The sequence below is a fragment of the Ascidiella aspersa genome, chromosome 9 (genome assembly GCF_963924565.1).
Source record: "Ascidiella aspersa chromosome 9, kaAscAspe10.2, whole genome shotgun sequence".
In the NCBI taxonomy this organism is placed as follows: Eukaryota; Metazoa; Chordata; class Ascidiacea; order Phlebobranchia; family Ascidiidae; genus Ascidiella; species Ascidiella aspersa.
Genome location: NC_139455.1, coordinates 1,415,657 through 1,432,858, shown reverse-complemented (window position 1 = coordinate 1,432,858; position 17,202 = coordinate 1,415,657). Strand labels below are relative to the sequence as shown.

Genomic DNA, 17,202 nt, shown 5'->3' with positions numbered 1-17,202 from the left:
TTCTTCCACGTCAGCTCCAAGCTGCAAAACCCGGTCTTGCTTACTCTCGGCCACTTCGACAAATACCGGGGAACCGACTCGCGCCACAGCGCCATCCAGTGCATGATCGTGGCCGGAACCTTCAAGGACAAGGCCTGGCTCCGTCAGGTCGACATGGCCATCTCCCTGGCGCGCCGAAACGTCACAAACTGCCTTAGTCGGAGCGTGTCCGTTCTGGATGACTTGGCGCGCGGGTTACCCAAGGTCGCGGCCAGCCCGATTAAAATACAAATGTAGGCTTCAAATGACTCTACGCATGTCTGTGTGTATACTACAATTCCCTAAGGCGAAGATTTGTTAAATAGCTGACTTGTAATCAAAGTTGAACCTTTAACTTTTGCCCAGTCCGATTAAATCCTAGTGTAGGCTTTAAATGGGTCTGCGCATTTCTGTGTGTACATTTCAAGCCTTGAATGCTTAGAGTTTTACAAAGAAAGTTATCTTCAGACTGTTCTGCCATGTAATCAAAGTTTTTCTTTATTTGCACAAATTCGTGGCCACTTGGTCTGTTAAAATAAATATAAAATAAATATAAAGATAATTCAATATCTTGCCTAATAAACCCATATGTACACATATATTCAGCCATTTCATTCCTCAAGGATATATATTGTATTTTGGTATCACGTTACACCAAAAATACAAATGCAAGTTTGTACATAAAAGGAATGCGTTAGGTTTACTTTTGAAGTGTATGTTTATCAAATCTCGAAATAAGTTTATATTTATTATAGGCGTCCATGGTTTTCGCCTGAGCAAATAACAATACGCGATAAAGATTTTCAAATATACCCAAAATATTCATGCTTGGTGCATGACTACAACACTTATATTTTCATTTAATAGGGTTAATATGAGATCAATAAATAACTAAAGCACAAAGAAAGGCATTAACAAGACGATGAAAGATACACACACATATGTGTTTAACAACTTTGATAAATTCCTTCTGAAACTGTTTTTTGACCAACGATTATGGCTTACGTATCATTAGTACACCGCGCCATCGCAGACTTAGCCAATATGTTTGTTTCTCGACTCGTTACTCTATGAGTCTGTATAGCTCAGTTGGTAAAGCTCCCCGCTTGACCGGAGGTCGTGGGTTCGAACCTCACTGCAGGCTAGTTGTTTTCTAGCCTGCCTTACTTGCATCATTGATCGAAAGATTCGGCTAGTCGTTAACACCAGGCAATATTAACAATAAGACTTTTTCATGTTACATCATTGAAGTGCTGGTGAGTTGGAACAAATTACTTTAAATGGAGACCAAAGTCTAATCGGAAAATGTAGTTAATAACTGTGGCTTATCCAGGGTGGGGGTCACGATTAACGTCACTTTAGGTTACGTAACTCTGTGACGTCATCCCTATAAAAATTGATTTTTAAAAGTTCACTGAGAATATTTCAATAAAAGGAGATTTATTTTAAACTTAAAAAAAAAAAAAATGCCGTGCATCCTGACGCATTTTTTCCAACGGGACTTTTGTTTGAAACACTATTTAGCATGTGAGATATTCCAATCTGATATAAAGATAACCACCAGTGTGAGCAACTACGACCAGTCGAAAGTATTGTGCTGTAATTGGAGTTGGAAATCGGTTGATCTTGTGAGTATTTGCATCCACGTTGCCGTCGAATATCTGTAATTATAAATGTAAATCAAATTATAAATCTGTAGGCTCGCCCCACAAATCTGATATATACATTGAATGCTTTTATCTGTTGGCTGTTCTGTTGTCCTAAAGCGAATAACCTGGAAAGCAAACCGGCGCAAAGTGGAACGCATGACTACAAGACACTAAATCTAAAGAGACTAGTTTAAGGCAGAACGAAGTTTGGATATCAGACTAAGCCATCTAGGATTCGATGAATATTTTAGTGGTTTGTCTGTTGGTTGAAAGAGAATTACCTTAAGGATGCAAACCAGCGTAGACAATATATGACAAAACCACGGCCCAACATTCCACCCAGCAATATAATTTAGCCCGAGGCTCATTTTCCATTAAAACAAGTAGCCTAAAAAATGTTTTTTATTCCAAAAAAAATGAAATAAATGTTTTTTACTATTTGTTTCGTGTTTTCTGTTTGCTGTGCGAATAATCGCTCAGAACAGAACGTGTTTACAATTTTTAGACGTTTAATATTATTTTTAAGGCAATGCTGTGATTATATTGACTATAATGACTGGGAATAACTTGACTTAACTGTTTGCTGAAAATATTTTGTCGTGGATATTTTACAAATTAATTGACTGGGACTTAAGTAATTTCAAAATAACTTGATTACAAGACTGGTTTCTCACGCGGCCGCAATTAAAACATTTCCACCCCTAGCTTAAAGAGATTGATTTTAGACAGATAGAAAAATGAAACACAAGAAAACATCCCAAGAACACCAATTAGTTCATTTATTTTGTTAATGTTTTAGGTTTGAGGTGTTCCTTTCAATAAAAAACTACATTATAAAGATATTATCGCTATTTTTTGTTTAATTTGTATAATTTTAATTGTCGATGGTGCCATGAGACGAACGGCACCTTACGGCCAATCTGTAACTTTTTAAGCAGCTATGCCAGTGGATGTTAACTTTTATGCTTCGTGGTCCCAGTCCCCGCGGACCCCCTACTTATATGCATTGTGCTTGACGGTTTGAACTTGTTTTACTTCTTCACGTTAATAACAAATACATCTATTAATCAAATAATAAATGCACTTACTAAAATTCAACAAATTTGTAATTTAAATTAAGTTAGGCCTAGTTAGTTTTTGGACTTCGTTAAGGTATTTTTTGATATTCGGCTCTGTTTTGTCCTCATCATTCGAATGTTACCAGTGTTACAACATTCGTTGAAATAATTTCTCGATTTTCGTTTAATTAATACGTGACTATTGCTTGACAAATACCGATAAGCTGTGCATAACCTCGCTGAATATATACTGGTCTAAATTTGACCTCGAGTAACCCTTCAGAGTACTTTCATTCCTGTGGTTTATGATGGAATGTTTCTTTTGCAACTTACTGTCTTTTCAGAAAATTGTGAAATGATTGCATCTGTCATTACACGTGAGTCGCTCACCTAACAGCACGAATCAAAATGACCCAATATTCTATTTTACACCTCCCTACTGACGAGTCAAGTGTCAGAAAAATGTGTTAGAAAACGTAACAAAAACAGTCAACAGTTATTATAAAAAAACACAAATTTAAGTCAACTGGTAAATTTAAAAAAAAATGGACAATTTGGCTTAGCAATGTTAGAAATGCCCGTGGCCCCTCAGGGGGGCCGAGAGCCACGGTTGAGAAACCCTGATATAAACTATTTTTAGCACATTTTTTGCAAAATTCATACATATTTTATGTAAAAAGTAATAAATCAAAAGCTAAATTAATTCATAGCGCTGCACGAAGAGTAGACTATAGAAAACATAAAGTTAGGTAAATAAATTTCGAAATGTTAAAAGCGAGAGACTATTATAGCAAATATAAAGAAATAGAAACCTTTGCTGTGGAGCCCTCTTTAATAGATTGGAAGTTTGTCCCATCGATGCTGTACTGTATCTCGTACTTGGTAGCCCAATTCCCACTTCCATAACTCTAGAAAAGGAACACACAGTGAGACCTAAGAAGCAACAATATTAGGTTTCAAGTTTATTTTTCACACTTGATGGTCGGTGCAATAAAATTGAAAAACAGTAAATAACGTCAGAGTAATAGAATGAACAGCTTTAGGCCAAAAGTAGCCTAATTAAGCAAAGAAACCCTTCTATTCTACATTGTCTATACAAGCAGGGCCGGATTAACATAGTAGCAGATATAGCGGCTGCTACGTACCCCGCGCGGTTGGTGAGTGATTTTTGGCTTGCAAACTAGATGACATAGGACAATATTATAGTTGAAAGAATAAAAACGTCTTGTCCCTTATATCCTAAGCTACAAGAAACAGTAGGCTAATTTCCACTGGAGGCAACTGCCTTGATTAGGTGCTGTCGCGAACAAAATAATTTGCTCGCTACTTTGAAAATACTTCGACGCTTTTCAGCCTGTATACCCAAAAGTGTTAATTATAAGCTTCGCTTTCACCTGGGTTTCCAAGTTGCACAAAAAAAACACTGGTGTTTATTTTGCAATTTTTTTCTATCGAACGCTATGATTTTAATCGTCATTATTCCGATTTATGCTGCAGTCAAAATTAACATCTTGCAGAGGTTTAACAACTGGTGCATGTTATTGACGTGTTTGTCCAAATCTGTCAACGGATGTACTACTATAATTTATACCTATTGTTGATTTATCTCACAAGTATAGTTGCTAAACGCGAACTTTAATAATTACAAGATCACGCCACTTTTAAGGCATTGGGACGTAAAACGAACAGTTATAGTCCACGTTTCTTAACATTGACAATTTGTTAACGCATCTGTCTGTGTAGGTAACTAATTTTACTCAAGGAGAGAGAGATTATTTAAAAAATTAAAGTGAATTAAAAAATATTGGAGAAACACAATGGGTAAAGAGCGGCAACACTATTTAACTCTTTTGAATTTTGAAAATGATGCGTCATCACATCACTTGAAACACTATAAAGCAATGTTTAATTTTTCCGCTTGACATATTTTAATTTTCGCTTGACTTTAGCCAAATGACCTAAACATGACGGAATTAGACCTAAACTCATCGAAATAACATCCAAATGGCCTACACACTGAAAACTGCAGAAAGAAGGGTTTAGGACAATTGTGCACCGTTGTTATTGGCCGTTCTGGCATCGACGTTTGGGAGCCGCTGTATTTTGACTATGTGTCCTTATTCGGGACCAGGGTTGGGTAACAAGTGGGGTCAGAATTTCGATTAGGTGAAATGGAGACAATTTTAATTAAGATGGAGACGTGACGCAGTAAGCACGCTTAAAAGAGATTCGCACACTTTCAACCGACTTTAGTGATTAAGTTGTTAAGATTGCCGATAAGCTGTATGGCTTAACAAAAAACAAGTGAATGGTTTAAGTTATAGATTTGTTGAAGTGTAAAAAAAAAAGATTAACTAGATTAGTTTTTCATAGAAGTTGCCGGATTTACAACAGGGATTCGTAACCTTTTTCTGGGCAAAAAGCCTTAGGCTTATAATTTCGAAAAAGCACTTTCTAAAAACAAAATGATATTTGTCTTTTTTCACAAATATTTCAACATTTTTGTTTGCAATGATCCTCAGTAGCCTATTGACAATAGCAAGCAATAAAGTTAAATGCGACAAAAACTTTAACAAAATAAGCGATTTGTGTAAAGGTCTTAATAACGTAAGTTAGTAACTCTGTGAAGACAGGTTATGACGTAACTTTGTGACGTCACGATATAATATAACTTAAACTACAGTGCTACTATATTTGCGTGGCGTATTCTACGATGTAATTATATTCCACCAGGGGAATATCCACTGTATTATTCCATGTGTCCAAGTTACGTGTCATTCGTTGGGCGTACCGTGGTGTTTACGATAGGTTACTAGTGTTGTTTGTCAGAAATGTTTTTTAAAATGCTAGTATATTGTCCGACGCTTCAAAAATGCGAATTCCATATTTTTTTCTTAAGGAAGTATTAATAAAATCGACCGACAACCCCCAAACACTTCCTCCAAGGCTTACATCGCTCAAACCAACAAAATACAATACCTGGGTTACAACTCCATAGATTCTTATGTTTCCAAGGAAATTCACTTGAAGCCATTCTCCAGCTTTGCTATCTAAACATTTCAAATAGTTTTAACGAAACTGAGTAAATAAAGGACTTTAAATGTGAAAGGTTACGCACATTTTATTGTCCAGGCAGCGAAACCGTCCAGTCTGCCGTTGCTTGGAGGGTAGTAAGTGTGAGAGCTTGAAGCTGTCATCTGTGCGTTTTTCACCCTTCCATCCTTGACTCCCGCGTAACAATCTTAAGAAAAATACATTAAGGTATTGGTTGCACTATTGGTGAAATATTAGTTTACTGTGACATGCAAAATAGTCTAGCCAAGACACTATTTAAAGCAGGAGTTCTTAAACTTTTTTCACCGCGGACCCCTAAAATTTTTTTTTGCTCCGCGTGGACCACGTTAGGCAAGAAATTTTTAGAAATGACGTCATAAATTGACGTCACAATACAAATAGACTTCATAAATCTGCAGTTTTCGGTTAACAAAATGTGAAAGTAAAACAAAGTCTTAATACATTCAGTTCAAAAACGTTTTATTTTTAATTAAATTCTTTCCTTAGAAAAATCGATTACTTCTACAAATAGACTAATATTTCAATTTGGCTTTTACGGACCCCCTAAAACTAGTTCACAGACCCCCAAGGGCTCCATGGACCCCAGTTTAAGAACCCCTGATTAAAGATATATATATATATAATCGCCGGCAAAGGCATCTTCAGTGTATTTCGAATTAAGATATAGCCTACTGACAATGCCTTCATTGGCGAAATATTTTACACCTATAAATATCTGATCTGAATTGCTAGCTTTGCTAGAGTATTTTGCTGTTACTGATCAGGAATTAAGGTCGAAATTCATCTTGTAAGGGTCAAGGTGATTTCTAATTTCACACATTTAGTGCTACATTACTGTGGGGTATATGTATAAGAGAGTGTACCTTTATGAAATCCAAAATCATTGTTTCTCTTTATGAGTGTAAAAACTGTAAGCTTGATCAGTGTTTATTAAACTGGTACATTGTTTACTAAAGGGTGAATGAAAGTTTTACAAGGTTGGAGAAACAGGGGTGAATAAAAGGTAAACATTTTAGTTTTAAATCGATTTGTTTTCTAATTCTAACTTTTCTGTTAAAGGTTGTCGATTAGTTTTAAAATAGATCAGTTTATTTCATTTGTTGCTTTCGTGGTTTTTGCATCCTCTTATGGCTGTAGATATGGATGAGGTAGTTTAATCACAAAACATAGCTTAAGCTGATGGAATGAACTTGTTTCATAAAACATTGTTGTGTATATCAGTTGGAATAATATGGTCATACCATTTCTTCATTGGGGCTATTCAAAATGCAAATTTCTGTAGAAGGGTTGACGAAACTGAACAAGATTAGGAAACACTGAATTATATTTTTTCTGGCTTTTCAGCCTTATTTTGTGATTTCCATTTCGCAAATTTGGAATATAAATCTTGATTTCTTATAGTTCACATGAAATGTAAAACCCCTTGCGTAAAATGCAAAATTAGGCGAAATAGGAAAACAAAGAACCACGGTATTACCCCAATCTAAAGCCATGTTCTCGTGTAAGCACGAGTTAAGCGCCTCGACAATTTGGACTTTTGGACATAAGTGTTTCTTCTAGAACCGGCCAACCTTTACGATCTAGTACCACTTGGGCGCTCTGTAGTGTCACGCGTACCACTTCTTGCAAAAAACTAATTTGTTTGAATCATATTTTTATCTATTTTTAGCTTACAACAAGAATTATTCAACGCTATTTGTAGCTTAATTTATAACATACTTAATGCGACATAACACATATAATTGTTACGTAGTTGTGATATTGATGCATAAATGTTACGTATAGTAATGTAATAATTTTCCGATCTAATGGAAAATTGTAACATTTTGAAATGCTTCGCGACCCACCAATGGGTCATGAAACCTAACATCAAAATGTTCACAACTTACGAACGCAATTCTTTCCATCGCCGCTATAACCAGCATTGCACGTGCAAGTAAATGATCCTTTCGTGTTGCTGCAAGTTGCATTCGCATGACACGAACCAGCCATCAGGCCACACTCGTCAATATCTAAACAAACATCGGTTAAAGCAATATAATAAATTAGTTGTTGTTGTGTTATGTCGCGCCTATTTTACGATTGGGCGCCTTCTCTAATAAATAGTAATGTCTTTGTAAAATTTGGTAACATTCAATTCAAATGTTGTGTTTCTGCGCTTTCCCGGCAATTTCAGGGGCTGCTCGAGGATTTTTGTTAGAAGACTCGAATTAATTAAACAAAACGACACAAAATTACGTCATAAACGGATATGTCAAATTCCTTTCTGGTCGCAAGTTATTTTCGTTGTTGTGCCTGTCATGTTAAAGTTGGCAAAAACACCTTGTTAGGAGCGAATCTTGCATCATTGAAAACATTAAAAACATATTTGTCCTGAAAAATTAATTAGTACTATACCTTAAAATAAAAACTTTATTTTCTTGAACGAACCTATGGTATGCGACCTAATATCGCGAATAAATAGTAAAACAACAATTAAGGTAACTAAGTGTTATAAGACGCAACGGTGCCGTATAGGCAATGTTCAGACTGAAAATGGAACTGACATTTAATGAGCTTATTTTATAAAGTGTGAATGGAGTTTTAGCAGGTATTTTCTGAGGGGCGCAGAAACACCATATTTAATTCAGAATATACAAAAATAAGTAGAATTATGCAGATTTTATCGAGATTTCATTACCCACGGAAGGAGCGAAGTTCACGGTTGTATATTTTGATTAGCGCTGTTGCTTTGGGGCGGTTTTCAAGCTTTATCCGAAAGTAGAATTATGCAGATTTTATCGAGATTTCATTACCCACGGAAGGAGCCAAGTTCATGGTTGCCTGGCTTATTTTGATTAGAAATGCTTCGCGCAGTTGTTTTGGGGCGGTTTTTAAACTTCTTTAGATTTGTTTGATTTCGTTAAAACAATACGTTCATGGATGTTTTCATTCGTTTAAATTGACTCCAATTTGAAACAATTCATAACCCCATTTAAAAACAAACAAGCCTAAAATCGCCGTTTTTGGCAAAGTTATATATTAGAAGTGAACAAATTATGTTAGTGAACCAGATAGTTTGCACGTAACAGGGAAAAAAATATTAAAGCGTTTTGAATAGTTGGTTTCATTTATAACTGCGAAAGCTCTGCAACAATCGTAACTTTGAAATGCGAAGTCCGTACCGTAGTTAAAAATAGTGTTGCGCATTGCAGTTGTTTTTGCCTCTGTTATTGTGGAGCAATTTAATTGAAATTCAGAGAAACAAAACTATAGGTTTTCTCAATTAACCTAAATCCTATAATGCCTTAACGTACCACTACAATTCTTTCCATCGCCGCTGTAACCAGCATTGCAAGTACAGACGAAAGAACCTTTCGTGTTGTTGCAAGCTGCATTTGCATGACACGAACCAGCCAGTCCACACTCGTCAATATCTGAAAAAAAAGTTAAAGTTTGTAAACATTATGGCCCTTATAATGTTCCATCAACCTGTTGTTATAATCGAAATCGCTGGCAATTAGTTGGTTAATTGGTATGTAATAATTCATATGTCTGTAGGGATAGCAATGTTGGTTTTAACAAATGATTTAAAGATAAAACCTAGAACGATTGCTAAGTGTCTAAAATGATTGTTAAATGATCTGACTGCGGATTTTTGTGATGTATATTGTAATTTTGTAGACAATAATTAATTTGCATCTATGTCCCAAGCCTGTCAAACATAAAAATCTATCGAGTAAAAAGCATCTATTTTTTAGATATTAATTTGTTTAAATGTATAAGAAAGGAGACGCCATTTCTTAATTAAAAACAGCAGTAAAAATATGTTAGGCAGTAGTATTTAAGAGCAAAAAAGCGAATTATTGTTCTTAACCAATCATTCTCAAACTGAGTAACTCGCGAGTAGGGCTGCGGAGTCGGACTCGGGACTTGAGTAATAAGTGAGTTCCGATTCCGACTTGCGCATGCGCAGTACCAAGCTTAAAACCGAATGCGGCAAACTCTAAATTGTGGAAACAGAATTTGGTGGAATAATTTTTGCCCCTATTTTGGTGCAATGAGTTGACAACCTTTTAGGTAGATTGTTTAGGTTACATTAATAAATGGATTACTGGGCTATAAAGTCGGAGTCGAGTTGTTTTAAGCCGACTCCAGCCCTTCTAAAACTTACCATTACAATTCTTTCCATCTCCGCTATAACCAGTATTGCAAGTACAGCTGAAAGACCCTTTCGTGTTGTAGCAAACTGCATTCGCATGACACGAACCGGCTAGGCCACACTCGTTAATATCTTAACAAACATAGTTAAACTAACGTTGGATTAACCACCAATTGCATTTTTTACTCGTGATGGTTTAACGAAGAGACGCTCCTTAAAACGTCGGGAAATATAAATTTCGACAAAATGACATTGCAGGGAAATTAAGGCACAGAAAACTTAGCATAGAATGGTTATTTCACAACCTTTTGCTTGAATTTTGGCTTTACCAACAAATAAAAAGGTAAACGATGCTTTGTTAAATAAAATCTTAATTCTTCGCTACGTGTAGGGCTTGTGATTACAGTAAATTGCCAAAAAGGCATGACTGTTAAAATAGGTTAAAAATATATTTTAGACGAAACAAGGCGCTTTTCTAAATGTCAAATATTTGCTTTTGTAGCAAAACCTAATCACGGTTTTTCAGGCGGTTTATTTAACGCCAAGTTCGGGGGATTGTGTAACCTTACCTGTGTTACATATCCTTCCTTGGAAGCCGGGCGTGCAGCTGCAGCCGAACCCGTATTTCAAATCATGACATGTAGCGTTGTTCTGACAGACTTTGGTTGGAAGTTTACATTCGTTGAAAACTGAAAACAGGTTAAACAGGTGACAAATTCGTAGAGTAGGCGTATGGGGTCTGATCTTTGCTTTATTTATTTAAAAGTTAGTAACATATCTACTTAAACTCACATCCGAATATAAAGATGTTAACAGATGACCTCGAAGAACCAACACTTTTCACGCCATTCCTCATTGATCCATTCAAGTTTGATCTCACGTCGTTTAGTTTGAAAAAGGTCACTTCGCCTCCATTTTCTGAAGATTTAACAACAGTTTACGCTGAAGGGAAACGTACGATTATATTTAAGTGATCATTATAACCGCCTTGTGCTGTGTAAAACGCCAAAGCCTTGTTGAGGTCCAGCAAGTTTAACCTACCCTAGCTCAGCTCAGCCAAAGCCCAGCCAAAACAGCCAAAGCCCAGCCAAAGCCCAGCCAAAGCCCAGCCAAAGCCCAGCCAAAGCCCAGCCAAAGCCCAGCCAAAACAGCCAAAGCCCAGCCAAAGCCCAGCCAAAGCCCAGCCAAAGCCCAGCCAAAGCCCAGCCAAAGCCCAGCCAAAGCCCAGCCAAAGCCCAGCCAAAGCCCAGCCAAAGCCCAGCCAAAGCCCAGCCAAAGCCCAGCCAAAGCCCAGCCAAAGCCCAGCCAAAGCCCAGCCAAAGCCCAGCCAAAGCCCAGCCAAAGCCCAGCCAAAGCCCAGCCAAAGCCCAGCCAAAGCCCAGCCAAAGCCCAGCCAAAGCCCAGCCAAAGCCCAGCCAAAGCCCAGCCAAAGCCCAGCCAAAGCCCAGCCAAAGCCCAGCCAAAGCCCAGCCAAAGCCCAGCCAAAGCCCAGCCAAAGCCCAGCCAAAGCCCAGCCAAAGCCCAGCCAAAGCCCAGCCAAAGCCCAGCCAAAGCCCAGCCAAAGCCCAGCCAAAGCCCAGCCAAAGCCCAGCCAAAGCCCAGCCAAAGCCCAGCCAAAGCCCAGCCAAAGCCCAGCCAAAGCCCAGCCAAAGCCCAGCCAAAGCCCAGCCAAAGCCCAGCCAAAGCCCAGCCAAAGCCCAGCCAAAGCCCAGCCAAAGCCCAGCCAAAGCCCAGCCAAAGCCCAGCCAAAGCCCAGCCAAAGCCCAGCCAAAGCCCAGCCAAAGCCCAGCCAAAGCCCAGCCAAAGCCCAGCCAAAGCCCAGCCAAAGCCCAGCCAAAGCCCAGCCAAAGCCCAGCCAAAGCCCAGCCAAAGCCCAGCCAAAGCCCAGCCAAAGCCCAGCCAAAGCCCAGCCAAAGCCCAGCCAAAGCCCAGCCAAAGCCCAGCCAAAGCCCAGCCAAAGCCCAGCCAAAGCCCAGCCAAAGCCCAGCCAAAGCCCAGCCAAAGCCCAGCCAAAGCCCAGCCAAAGCCCAGCCAAAGCCCAGCCAAAGCCCAGCCAAAGCCCAGCCAAAGCCCAGCCAAAGCCCAGCCAAAGCCCAGCCAAAGCCCAGCCAAAGCCCAGCCAAAGCCCAGCCAAAGCCCAGCCAAAGCCCAGCCAAAGCCCAGCCAAAGCCCAGCCAAAGCCCAGCCAAAGCCCAGCCAAAGCCCAGCCAAAGCCCAGCCAAAGCCCAGCCAAAGCCCAGCCAAAGCCCAGCCAAAGCCCAGCCAAAGCCCAGCCAAAGCCCAGCCAAAGCCCAGCCAAAGCCCAGCCAAAGCCCAGCCAAAGCCCAGCCAAAGCCCAGCCAAAGCCCAGCCAAAGCCCAGCCAAAGCCCAGCCAAAGCCCAGCCAAAGCCCAGCCAAAGCCCAGCCAAAGGCAGTTTAACCCGTACCAGCCCAAATAAACCATCCGATCAAACCACACCTCTGGTCACTTTCCCGGCGTGCACAGCAGCGCTGCAAACCGACGAATTGACATGGTAGGGGTTGCTTCCCAGCACCAAACCACTGCCGCATCCAGGTGGGCACGTAGCTTCGTTCAGATCTTGCATCGCATTCCCGTTCGTATCACAGGTTACTGCATAAAGCACAAGAACAATAAACAAGACTAACTTTCTTTTCAATTTCTTGACAATGTTTTTAGTTTTAATTTGGTTATCAATTAGATTTTTATTATTATTTGGTTCTCCAAACTAGTCCTTGATTTACGAAACACAAATAATTAGAACTGCTTTAGACACCGAGTCTGAAGCCAGACATATTTAACACATCACTCAAAACACAGAGACGCTTACTGTCGAATGTGTAGCTGACTTTAGATCGTGAGCAGTTGTGGGATGTCACCCCGTATCTTGAGCCGCCCACGGGTTTGAAAGAAACGTTCATGTTTTTGTAGACTATAACGAAGCCACCAAAATCTGTAAATTAAACACATACAGTTTTTGTACAGCTGCAAAAAGCAAACGTTGTTGTACAACCACTCAAAAAAGTTTTTGTCACACACATAAACGTTCTTCTACAACAACACAAACAAGGTCTCGGTTAACAGTTTTGTTGGCTGGTTAGAGTTTCTTTACATCTGAAGTGAAAACATGCAGCTTATAGCATTATCCAGCATACAGTTATTGTAGTTACACTAGATAAGTTAAGCTCACAAGTTTAAAATCGTGTAATAAAAAGATCATTCCATCCAAGTGACATAAAAAATACAAAATTAACAAACCTTGCGGCGAATATTGAGTTTGTAGTTCAAACTGTCTGAAAACAAACGCCAGACCTACTTACCGTCAATTAGGCCGAGCTGCATGGCGGCAAGGCAAATTGATCCGCCCGAATACTTGTCAAGTCCGCAAAGTTGATTTCGATCAGATTGTCTCCAGCATTCTCCAGGGCAGATCACAGGAGTTATCGAGTAGGTCAAGTCAGTGAAATCAGTGTCACAAGTGACTGAGAATAAATACAACGTCAGTTTAGTAATAATATTACCAATTTAAACGTCAGTAACAAAATTTCAGAGCTTCCGCTTGGGGCGGTAAATCAGTTGTATAGAATACCGCTAGGTTATGCTAAAGAGCAAATCTACGATCTCGTATTAATTCAATTACTTAATTATTAACCCTGATGAGGTCAGCTGATATCCGCTGCCAAAACGTCGGTTTAGAACTCCGTTTAAACTCAGATGAACGATTTTAACTGTTGATTTTGCCTGGTGTTTTATTTTCAAATGCTAATAAGTTGGGAAACACCAAGCTCGACTTTTTAATTGCTTTTGCTTTTTAACCTCTTACAGTCATAGAAGGGAAATGATAATAAACCATATATTTAAATACATTTACCATTTGCACACGAAAAACGAATTGAACCTTTTTTAGTTTGATTTTATTATACTAGTTTGATTTAAAAAATGATAGTTTTTACGTTTAATGCAGTTTGGTGACACACAACATTGCTTTTTGGTTTGCACTGTAGAAAAAACTGAGCACAAAATAAGCTTAAAACCAATTTAAGCTTTCAAGACAAAGAACTGAATTTATTTTTTACACGCATATTAGAACAATAACAATTTATACCACGCCAGTCGATTCAATTGAGCTTCCACACAGACCTTATGCTTATTAGTTTTATTGTGGGAAAGCATTAATTTAATCCATTTCAGACGAAATCAGAGGCAAACAGGCAAGGGACGACCAGTGACTTTGCTGTTTTATAATAGGCTACAAGTGAACGTAAAAACACATCATATGTAATGAAATTTATATTTACCGAACGTGTAGCGCCACGAAATGCAACGTTCGAGGTTAATGCTATTAGGTTGAAATGGCACCTTCTTGCCGTTGTTTAACCACGCAAACTTTAGGCAGAGTTTGCAAAATATCTCGTTTATTCCAGCAGTTTAACAGTAATTAATTTAAGCTTCAAACGGGTTACGGGTTTGTCTGACGTTGGACGCAGCTTCTATGTGACCGTAAAATCAAATTAAAGCCAAGCCAAGACTTTTATGCTCAGCGTTTTCAAAACAGTGTGAAATTATAAAGCGTGGTCTAATCAGTAAATTAGCTGGTTAGTTCGTTAGTTATTTTAAATGGCTTATAATATGTTAAAATTTGAAAAACAAATCTTACTCTGTAATTATGTTAAATTTACATTCACCGACCGTCCGACCGCGTATGGCCATGTAGTGCAAATAACGTAATATGCCAGGGTTTCTCAACCGTGGCCCTCGGCCCCCTGAGGGGCCACGGAGCGGTCATTGGCATAACTCTCTAGCTAGACATTACGAAAACCAAGTGTCACTATTTTTAAAATTTAGCACCTAACTTAATTTTGTGTTTTTTATTATGACTGTAAACCTTTCTTGTAACGATTTGTAACCCATTTTTCTGACACGTGCTTTGACGTGTCAGTATGGGGATGTTTAAAGTAGAATATTTACACCTAATAGGTCGTTCGCCTAATTGGTCGTTCGCGTGTGGCAAGTTTGGTTAAAGGCCTGTCGCTGTGGCGAAACAATTACTGTGCTGCTTCATACATAGCCATGCAGTGCGGCGTCAGCGTTTTTTCGTGCCGGCCATTTTTACTTACCCATTTTGCCTAATCATCAAGCGTCTGACAAATGCTATTAATCGAGCAACTAGTGTGCAATGCCATGTGCAACGGTTTCGCAAATAGAGTGTTCAGTTGCAAAAGAAACATTCCATCGTAAAACGCATAAAGTACGCTACAGGGTTATTTAAATATTCAAGGTCATATTTAGACCAACATTCAAGTAGGCTAACAGTAACGCGTTAATAAAAGGAAAATCGAGAAATCATCTCGACGAATGTAGTGACGTCACTTGGCTCACTACAAAACAGAGCCGAATATAAAAATAACCTGGCGGCGTCGAAGAACAAGCGTTGTAATGACTAACTAAGTTAATTTATATCAAAATGCCTTATTTGTACAATTTTTAAAAGTGAGTGCATTTATTCGTTGATTAATGGCTGTATTTGTTATTAACGTGAAGAAGTAAATCGAGTAAAATAGGTTAAACACAATGCTTGGTATTTTTATGCAGAGGGCCACGAGGGTCGAGAGCCTTTCAAAGGGGGACACGAAGCTTAAAAGGTTGAGAACCACTGTAATATGATATAGTGAAGAGCCCAAAGCATAATGTATTGCTTAATTTTGTCATGAAAATTCAGTTTGGTTTCGCATGTTATCGCGCGTATTGCAGCTGTGATTAATTTACATATATAACAAAAGGTTTAATGTTTATGTTTAGTTGTAACAACATAATTTAATTGAGAGAACATACCCCTGAAATCTAAGGTCGGGCTTGTTCCTGGAATTGCAATCATCAGTCCCAGGAAAAGAACAGCAACAGATATCGGCGTCATCCCGAAAAATTAACAGAAAATAAAATGATGAGTCTACAACGCGACAAAACCTTAATTATGAAAATATAGCTTTTGATATAATGAATTAAAAGAAAAAGGTTGCCTTGAGTTTGATTTAATTATTTAATTGCTCCCCGCGAACGTTCTTTTACTGATAAAAGTAGTCCTTAACTGAGAGTCACAGTTAACCACTGGTCGCTTAGACAAAGGCTACCATAAACAACAGCACCGAGAACTAATGGAAGGTTAGAGGCGAGTAAAAGTTAGATAGTAAAGCAGCAAAACAGCAAACGTGCATCTTGTCATTTCCTTGCGTCGTGCGTCTAGGAACGAAAACGGAAGACCGCGCACTTGTGACGAGCATTTCCCGCTTAAAGCCACTTCATCACTTCGTAATATAGACACCTCTAAGCATGAAGCAACGTGACGTCACACGTTTTGTGCAGTGTGGTTAACTCAGTTTAGCAACCTTTATTTTAAAATAAAAAATAAAATATTGAAATAAACGCATTCCGCCGTACTTTTATTTCACTATGAGCACCAACTAAGATAAAATTGTGCCACATCAATCAAGATAAAAATTACAGCGCGAACCAAGGCGGATAATAAGAACAAAAATGCTCATTATTTTTCTTGGTAGTTGCATGGGTTTCCAGTCTATGGGTAAATATATTCGGGTTTTCGCGCCTGTAAAAAAGCTACAAAATCATTTGTTGTATTCTTTAGACGCGCAATTTTCCTGGCATAGTTAAGTCTACTTCAAAATTATTTCAGAATTTCGACTTTCCGCGATAAGCTTTTAAAAAATTTTAAATATAAGCAAAGTAAGTTTACCAGAATTATTGCATGTTTAAACTTCCCGTTTGTAAATAAAATTGTAAAAAAAGCGCAAGTAAAAAAGTATTTTTACATTGCGGCAAACCGTTTCCGGAGCGATGACTTAGAACACCGTTGTTCAAACTTTGCAATCAGGAACCCCTAGTAACTATTAAACCGCGACTTCCTTGATTTAACAGTTAAAACAAACCTTATTATATTACTCTTTAAATCCATTTTGTGGCTTTACAATCGGGCTATAGAACTTGCAGTACGCTTATGTTTAATTGATGAATGTTTTTGTAAGCTTATCTTACAAGCTTAACTCAACCGCCAGTAATTAGCCCATATAGTCAATCAAGTTTCTTGTCGGCGGCGTTTCAAGCTGCAGCACGATTCCCGCTTTGCCTCAGACAATTATTACCAAACAATCGTATTATTGTAATTTTACAACCAGCAGTGTTTACAGTTACAGTAAAATCTCTTGTTGGATACAATTTCAGTTGTTTAGCTGAGAATTATGTCTACTTAG

General features: G+C 38.5%; 1 protein-coding gene across 1 annotated transcript; it reads right to left on the bottom strand.

Annotated features, from left to right (window-relative positions):
- Positions 1 to 5,835: 5,835 nt before the first annotated feature.
- Positions 5,836 to 15,909, bottom strand: LOC146131807 (uncharacterized). Its single transcript, XM_083397063.1, has 10 exons — positions 15,773 to 15,909; positions 13,261 to 13,422; positions 12,771 to 12,893; positions 12,401 to 12,553; positions 10,734 to 10,859; positions 10,511 to 10,630; positions 9,954 to 10,073; positions 9,097 to 9,216; positions 7,690 to 7,812; positions 5,836 to 5,966 (listed from the first exon to the last, which is right to left on the bottom strand). Exons 1-10 carry the CDS (start codon positions 15,852 to 15,854, stop codon positions 5,836 to 5,838), a joined length of 1,260 nt encoding a protein of 419 aa, XP_083253189.1. The 5' UTR covers positions 15,855 to 15,909.
- Between the last annotated feature and the right edge of the window lie 1,293 nt (positions 15,910 to 17,202).

Bases quoted from the DNA above. Each gene is read 5' to 3' on its own strand.
- LOC146131807 (XM_083397063.1), bottom strand. From the start codon at position 15,854: ATGACGCCGATATCTGTTGCTGTTCTTTTCCTGGGACTGATGATTGCA. The intron at 12,894-13,260 runs GTAAGTAGGTCT...TTTAATTTACAG, and splicing joins GCAGCTCGGCCTAATTGACG to ATTTTGGTGGCTTCGTTATA. The intron at 7,813-9,096 runs GTACGTTAAGGC...ATGTTTGTTTAG, and splicing joins CGATGGAAAGAATTGTAGTG to ATATTGACGAGTGTGGCCTG.